Source organism: Megalobrama amblycephala, unplaced genomic scaffold (assembly GCF_018812025.1).
Source record: "Megalobrama amblycephala isolate DHTTF-2021 unplaced genomic scaffold, ASM1881202v1 scaffold401, whole genome shotgun sequence".
Classification (NCBI taxonomy): Eukaryota; Metazoa; Chordata; class Actinopteri; order Cypriniformes; family Xenocyprididae; genus Megalobrama; species Megalobrama amblycephala.
The window spans coordinates 128,675-136,618 of record NW_025953359.1 but is presented as its reverse complement, the minus strand read 5'-3'; the positions used below and the strand labels follow the sequence as shown (position 1 = coordinate 136,618).

The following is a 7,944-nucleotide window of genomic DNA, read 5'->3' as shown; positions in this document are numbered from 1 at the left end:
TACACCCTACCAACAAAGAAATGGATCGACTTCTGTCAGCTTGTTGAACACATTTATTTGTTTGGACATTTTCTACCATATGATGGCTGAAGCAGCAGCGCGTGACACTGTTCTCATGGTAACCAGATCAACATTGTAAACAGAATTCTTCAAAACTGAAGTGAAAACACCAAATTATCATTCAATGGGATAAAATATCTTCTCTTCCCTGCAAACGATACCATGAAGGATGTGAATATTTAACCAAGTCAAAAACAAATAAAGTAAGCAGGTTCCATATTCATTTCAGTATCAGCAGACACAAAACGCTATAAAAGGTGACAACTTTTAAAGTTAAAAAGAGATACAAGTTATGTAAATGATAAAAGCTCATTCTGGTTTCTCGGTTTGATAGATTTGATCAACTGTAAATGATGCAAAAAATAGGAATTTTGAGTTTGTAATAGTAGCGTAAGCTTTGTAAACTGTTGTGTCAACCTCGATTTATTGCAATATTGAGCTGTTCAATTTTATTTTGATATTAGAAAATAATGAATCAAAGCTTGAGGCTTTTCTCCAGTGTGAGTTGTCATATGGCCTTTAAGGTTTCCTTTTTGACTGAAACTCTTTCCACACTGTTGGCAGGTGAAAGGTTTCTCTCCAGTGTGAATTCTCATGTGGACTATAAGGTTTACATTTCTAATGAAACTCTTTCCACACAGTTGGCAGGTGAATGGGCTCTCTCCAGAGTGAATTATCATGTGTTGCCTGAGGCTTTGCTCCCGTTTGAAGCCATTCCCGCACAGAGTGCAGGTGTAAGGCTTTTCTCCAGTGTGAATCATCATGTGGTCCTTAAGGTTTCCTTTTTGACTGAAACTCTTTCCACACTGTTGGCAGGTGAAATAACTTTTAGTTCCTGTCTTTTGAGCTCCTTTTTGTAAGGAAAACTTTGTTGATTTTTCTTCACTCATTAAATTATAATGTTCTTTCTCTTCTTCCCTTTCATTAAGTTCATGACTCGCCTCTCTCAGTGCCATCAGGTCTAGGACAAAAATAGACAAAACAATTTAGACATTTAAAGCATCAAAACCCACAACATGTTTGTATCCTATGGATCAGGGATGGGCAGCTTTGGTACTAGAGGGCCACTCTTTTGCAGAGTTAAGTTTCATCCCTAAACAAATACACCTGCCTGTAATTTTCAAGCATTCCTGAAGACTTAAGACTGATTTATACTTCTGTCTCACGCGTACACCGTAGGTACGCCATAGGCTGCAGCCTGCCGTGCACCTCTTCAAAAATTTTACACATCTATTCTAAAGTATTGTTTAGTGTAAAACATGCTGAAGATCAGCAAACAGACTGTCAATTAATTAAATGATTAACTATTTCCCCACAAAAGCTGTTTAATCAGCATAGTGAAGCCTCTCATCCATTGACATCCATTCAAAAAACAGCCTCTGGTCTTCTTCCCTGCGTACCGCTGGGGCGGAGCGTTAGCATTAGCCGTTATGCTTTTTTGGCTAAAGGTTGCAGGCTTGCCTTCCAGTGGCTTTGGATCTACATTTCCAGCAGAGTTCAGCTCCAGCTCTGATCAAACACACCTGAAGCAGTGAACTAAGATCTTCAGGGGCAGGTGTGTTTGATCAGCCCTTCCCTTGCTAACTTCCCTCCATCTTAAGGACTCAGGTGTACATCATTGTTTACACTGAACCAACACTGGCAGAATCTGTCTAGCTACTTTAACCCTTGTGCAGTCTTCATTTGGGAAGTACACTCAGGATCTTTGGGGTCTCCACAGACCCCAGGCAACAAAATGTAATTTTGTAACAAAATAATTGTCTTTAAAAAACAAAAAAAACAAAAACAAATGTAATTTTACTCTGTTCATTACTTTTTTTCAACATTTGTGCAGAGCTCTGCATAATTTTTTACTTTTAAAACTGCACTTTCCAAAAGATGAGCAAAAATCTTACACTAAACCATGTCAAATTATCCATGTTATCCCCATGAATGAAATTTAGAAATTTATAAAGTGAATTGTACATAAAAAGCTGTTTTTGAATAAAAACCTACTAAAAAAAGGATTTATTTATATAAATTTAAAAGATCTGATAAATCTTCCAAAATATGAAGTAAATACATTAATAAACAGAGTAAAATTATGTTTATTTAAAAAAAAAAAAAAAAAAATTGTTACAAAATTACATTTTGTACCCTGAGTGTGACTTTTTTTTCTACACTAATATAAAAACAAGATATCACTCCATTTTTTTTTTTTTTTTTTTTTTGTAGATCTAGAAAGTATTAATCCCTGTACAAAGTTTCATGTCATTTGGACAAAGACTAAAAAGACCCCAAAGGGTTAAATGTACCTCTCTAAGCTCTTGATTGCTTAGAATCTGCTATGGAGCTGATTTGCAGATGCACTTATGAAAATACTGTAACTATAAAATGATCATTTTAAAGGCTTGACTATGTGCCACACTTATTGCTGCTAGCTGGTGGCACGATAACCATTTCAGGGTTCCCACTCTTTTTCAGCGATCATTTTCCAGGACATTTTAAATTTTACTATGGCAGGAATAAAAGACAAGGATCACACTCTAAAGTAATATATTGCTCTCTAAGTCTTTAAAAGGCGTACAGTTTATTGCCATGATTTATTGCCCTGACTATAAAATCAGTTTTTAATATGAGCTCTTAATCATACATTATGACTATGGAAGCTTGTTTCCGCCACAGAATTTAAAAAAAAGTTGCAATTACCTTTTTCTGTATCTCATTATTCTGACTTTTTTCCTCGCAATTGACCCTTCGCAAAGACCCGCCCCCCTTAGTTACTGTTGCTTTGTCCGACAAGCCGTGGCGCTGTCACGCCACACACAGTGAAAAATACATTGCAGAGATGTCAATATACACAATTTTTCAAGTTTAACTCCACCAAAGTTAATCTTCTAACTCGTGACTGCTTTGTCGGACAAAATGGCGGATTCTGCGTTCTGATTGGTTAGTTCGCGTGTCAATCAAGTTTATCGAGTTTATCTCATAGTTATGCAATTTATAATTTTGACTTTATAACACAATTGCGAGTTTATATATCATACATAATTATGTAAGCTCTGAATTTTTTAGAATTTTGAGATAAAAAGTTGCAATTACCTTTTTTATTTTTTTATTTAGCAGCAGACACTTCCATAGTTTATTGCCATGACTTAACTATAAAATCAGTTTTTAATATGAGCTCTTAATCATACATTATGACAAACTGTTCTCGATACTAGTAAAGCAAAAAATATTGGAACTAATTTAATGTTTTGTTTAACTATTTGAAAATAAAAATATTAGTCAAAGACAAAGTCGATGAACAATAAAGAAACCCATAACACGTAATTGAATATGTGGCAGGTCTATTAGTTATTTCTGTCCCGTCCAATGCTGGTTATCATCATGTCAATCTATATAATTTTCAAACTTCAAGTTCTGCACTGTTGTGTAAACTCCTGTAATAATCAATGAAGCTGGTTACACTGCACAATGAATCTCTTACTTACCTTATATCGCGTCAAAATTATTAGTTAGCAAGTTACTGAATTAGGTAGCTGCTTACTAATTTACTAACATTTTCTGGTTTTGTGGTCCAGGATCAGATTTAGTGTGCGTTCACGTTTGGTTCGATTAAAACAAACCCTGGTGCGATTGCTCAGTTAGTGAGGTTCATTTGAATATGTGTGAACGCTGCCATCCGAACCCTGGTGCGCACCAAACAAGCGGGCCGAGACCGCTGAAAAGAACGAACTCTGGTGCGGTTCGAATGATATATGAATGCAACACGGACCAAAGACATGTAAACGAACCAAAAACAGGAAGACGAGACCCTAAAAACACTAAATACACACAGAACGAGCGCATTAACCTCAGCACACAGCACTGTTTTGGATGTTCGGTAAGTTCCGTCTCAAAATAGGCAATGCATCATAAAATCCGACCAATCACGTTGTGAATGTATCCCTGTACCTTTAGATTCGGTATCTTTTGGTTCGGTGATAAAATTGCTAATCTGAATGCTAATCGGACCAGGACTAAATGTTTTTTTTTTCTTCTTTGGTCCGGACCAAATGAAACAAACGAACCAAACTACAAGTGTGAACGCACCCTTAATGGAAACACTGAATTTAAAGTGATATAGTTACACATTACTACATTTACTCACTATTGTAATGAGTTAATAATGCTTAATTACAAGTAACCAAACCCTAACTCAAGTAAGTGCACTTGAAGAAGTGAATTGAGTGAATTAGGACACTTTTCTGTAAAATTATACTTCTGTATATTCTCTAGCCTATATCTGTAGAGCTGAACATTTTTATAAGGATCAAATGACTGAGTTCAGCTGTGAGAATAAAACCAACCTGTTTGTTCCTCAATATCTTCATGTTTCACTCTGAATGTTTCATCAATCTTCATGTCTTCAGTCTCATCCTTAATAAACTCAATCTTTATGTCTTCACTCTCCTCCTCTTTAATAAACACCATCTTTATATCTTCACTCTCCTCCTCTTTTTTAATCTCCATCTTCATGTCTTCGGTCTCATCTTTAATAAACTCCATCTTTATATCTTCACTCTTCTCCTCTGTTTTAAACGCCATCTTTAAGAGAATAATTAACAGAGTTAATGGTCTTAAATGACCTGGTTAGACAAAATCTCTAAAAACTAACGCTGCAAATGAATAAACTTCATATTTAGGCATTTATGACTGATGAAAACATGTTTAGTTAGTTTGTTAGTGTTTGTTGTTCTCGTTCATGTTCACTGTTTGAGCAGCACGAGTCGTGATTCACTGAATCATTTCTCAAAGTGTTTGATTCAATTGACTCGGAGTTGAAAAGTTCAGTTTCTCCATCATTACTCTCCAGAGACTGAACTCGTGTTCATGATAAACTGATTTATTATATATAGAGAGAAATGAGACGCAGGTTTACTGTTTCTCATCAGTGGATAAGTTTTACTCACACAAATATATCCTTCATTACAGTTAGATAAAGAATCACAATGTTACATTAAATAGTAAATAAACTCACATCGCTTGTTTAAAACAAAACACACAACTATTAATCATTGTACTGTTTCTGTCGATTAAAACAGGTTAAATTCTTAAAACAAACCTTTCTTCAGCAGAATCACAGCAGATGCAGGATCGCGGCGCAGTCTTATGACGTCATGCCGCCGCTCCAAAATAAAAGTCCTGTTCAGACGCTGCATCGTCTACAATCACAGAAATGCATAGACTTTTACCAGATAATAACCTTTGTATTAAATATGATACGAACAAACATGGTAAAAAGGTTGTATGATTTCATTAAGCAGAGTTCATTCATGGGTCATTCCTGGTATGCAGTAACATTTTGGCTTTGGATTAAAGTGTTGGAAAAAAAGGTACATGATTTTTATGTTTTTTGCATTCTACCAAAATAGTGACGTTTAACTATTAGGATACATATTGGTCAAGCTCGGCGACTCAAAAAAATAATAATTATAGGTAGATTGTCCAGACACTGGCCATGAAAATATTCCACCCTGTTAAGGACATATACATAGTCATCACAACATGTTAATAATGTAAATGTTAAACAAAAATGAGCTTTTCTTGGATAGTATATGTCACTTATGCCATCTTATTATTTTTTTTATTTTCAAAACAATAACAAAACAATTATTGATGAATATAATATGTCTTGATTATTAAGAATAGGTACTTTTTTGTGGCCATTTTTGCCAATAGAGTGGTAAATAATACAATTTTTTTGTTCAAAAACATATATATGCTGTTAGTCCTCCTCACCTCACAAAATAAGACAAAAGTATGCCAAAAATGTAATGTTGCTGTCAAATTATTATATAAAATGACTAACAGGATGAACAGGATGGAACTAACAGGATGGAACGGAGTATAACAGGGTGGAACACCAGTGTTAACAGGTTCTAACAGTGGATGAGCTTTCCGTCATTGTCCTGCAGTGTGTCCCATCTGTAATTTGTGGAACTGCACCTATATAATATTGTTTCAAAAAATAAAAAATAAAAATCATTTGTTGTTCATGTATTTTCTCAGGTGAGCATTATACTTAATTTTTTTTTTTTCAGGTAAATTGTGGAATTCCTATTATTCGGTTTTCTGTGGTGTTTTCTTAAGTTTGTATTAAATTAATTTTCAATGTTTCATCAGATTTCCTATTGTTTGTTTGTTTTTCAGGTGAGTGTAGTTTTTTGACACATTTTTGTAATACTTAGTTGAAATTAAAGACAAAATTACCACGATAAAATTACACTTACCAACAGCATTTCCTTCACCTTTTCCTCCACACTGTTCTCACTGACAAAGAACAGCTCCACAACTGATTCCTGGAGCTTAAGCTTGTTAAAAAGCGCCTCTGCATCAGGGATGTCCTCTCCTACGCACACTAGCCTGTCAGCTGACCGCTTCAGGGTCCCCCCAACACCATCCGGTGCCCCTTTGCCATGATTGGCCTCAAAGCCTCTTTTGAAGGGCTCAGTGGAAAGAAAAGGAAAGTTTCCCTTCTGTCTGTACTGAGTTGCCAGCCCATCACTGAAGAAGTGGAGCCGAGTCACCTGGGGAAACTTTGACTGGACCATATCCAGGACTTGATCCAGGTGTGCCCAGATTGCCGGTGGATCATGTCTCCGTGAAGGGGAAATGGAGCAGAATGCTATAGGATTCTGTGCTGCTGTATATAATACGCCAGTGTGCAGGGTTGCCTGCTGATGGGATCCCCCAAAATGGACAGACTGCACTTCATTTGCATATTTGCACAAATAGTTTTCACTGAAGTCCACATGAATTAAACATTCATGGTCCTTGAGATCTTCTCTAACTTGCCTGTAGGCCTTATACTGCCAACGTATGTTGAATAGATGTTGCTTGAATTTGACCATTTTATCCTGGAATTGATCAACAACTTCCTCCTCCGTCTTGGTCAGTTCTTTTTTGACAGTTATTATCGCCTTCTTCTCCTTATCAGATGTGGATGTCTCGGTTGACCACTGATTGAGTAAAATGGCATTGTTGGAGGCAGGTCTCACCATGGTCACGGCAGTAGTGCGGTAACTTAAACATACGCTGTATGCACAGATATTTGTGATAAAATCAACATTTTTCTATTAATCAGATGTCCCTCACACTAATTCAGTTTATTCCAAACATAAGTTACATGAAATCTCACACTTTTGCTGTACTAAAGCCTGAAATGGGCACTTTTTGTGAAAGCAACCTCATTTTTTTTATCAAAGGCTTCAGAATATGAACTAAAATCACGATTCTTATGATTGCTCTGAACATTTCAGACAGAGTTCAACAAACTTTAAATTAATTTTTCATAAACTTAAAAAAAAAAAAAACTAAAAATGTAGGTGTGACGGGGTTATGATTTTTTTGCACAAATTGGCCACTGCTCTAAATCTAGAGAATAAATGGAGAGCACATGGCATGCATAATATTAAGAAATCATGAATAATGTTGAAATAAAGATAATTTTCACTAGTAATAGTTTTCTATCTTTAATTGAATCGTTAAGCTTGACAAACACAATTTCAAAACATAATTGAGTTATAATTATCAAATAAAATGGTAACTTGCCTGTGTCTGCTCACATTGTTCAGAAGACGTTTATGATGTCACTTCCTGTTAATGATGTCATATAAGCATCAGTTCACTATTTTTATTGGGGAGAATGGTTTGTGTAACGGGATTGAGTCAAACACAACAGGCTTGTTTGAGATGAGCAAATTCTGCGCAGAACCGATCACCGGTGATCACCGCGAGATGCATGCTGGTTAGAAATGTGTCCGAGGGTGGGCCGCCTTGCTCTGATGTCATGCCGACGTGTGTCAAAAACCTCTCGCGAGCGATTAGGAAGAACTTGACTGGACTGCACTAAACCAAGAA

The 7,944-nt window shown here is 36.0% G+C and overlaps 1 protein-coding gene across 2 annotated transcripts; it reads right to left on the bottom strand.

Moving 5' to 3' along the window:
- Nucleotides 1-224: 224 nt before the first annotated feature.
- On the bottom strand, nt 225-5,219 carry LOC125261361 (zinc finger protein 568-like). Of its 2 annotated transcripts, XM_048179937.1 has the most exons (3): nt 5,147-5,219; nt 4,392-4,629; nt 225-1,021 (listed from the first exon to the last, which is right to left on the bottom strand). In XM_048179937.1, the coding sequence occupies exons 2-3, from the start codon at nt 4,627-4,629 to the stop codon at nt 510-512; spliced, it is 750 nt and encodes a 249-aa protein (XP_048035894.1). In that variant the 5' UTR covers nt 5,147-5,219; the 3' UTR covers nt 225-509. The 2 variants fall into 2 exon arrangements, with proteins under 2 accessions (XP_048035894.1, XP_048035895.1); XM_048179938.1 differs by lacking the exon at nt 5,147-5,219 and having other exon boundaries at nt 4,392-4,876.
- Nucleotides 5,220-7,944: the final 2,725 nt, after the last annotated feature.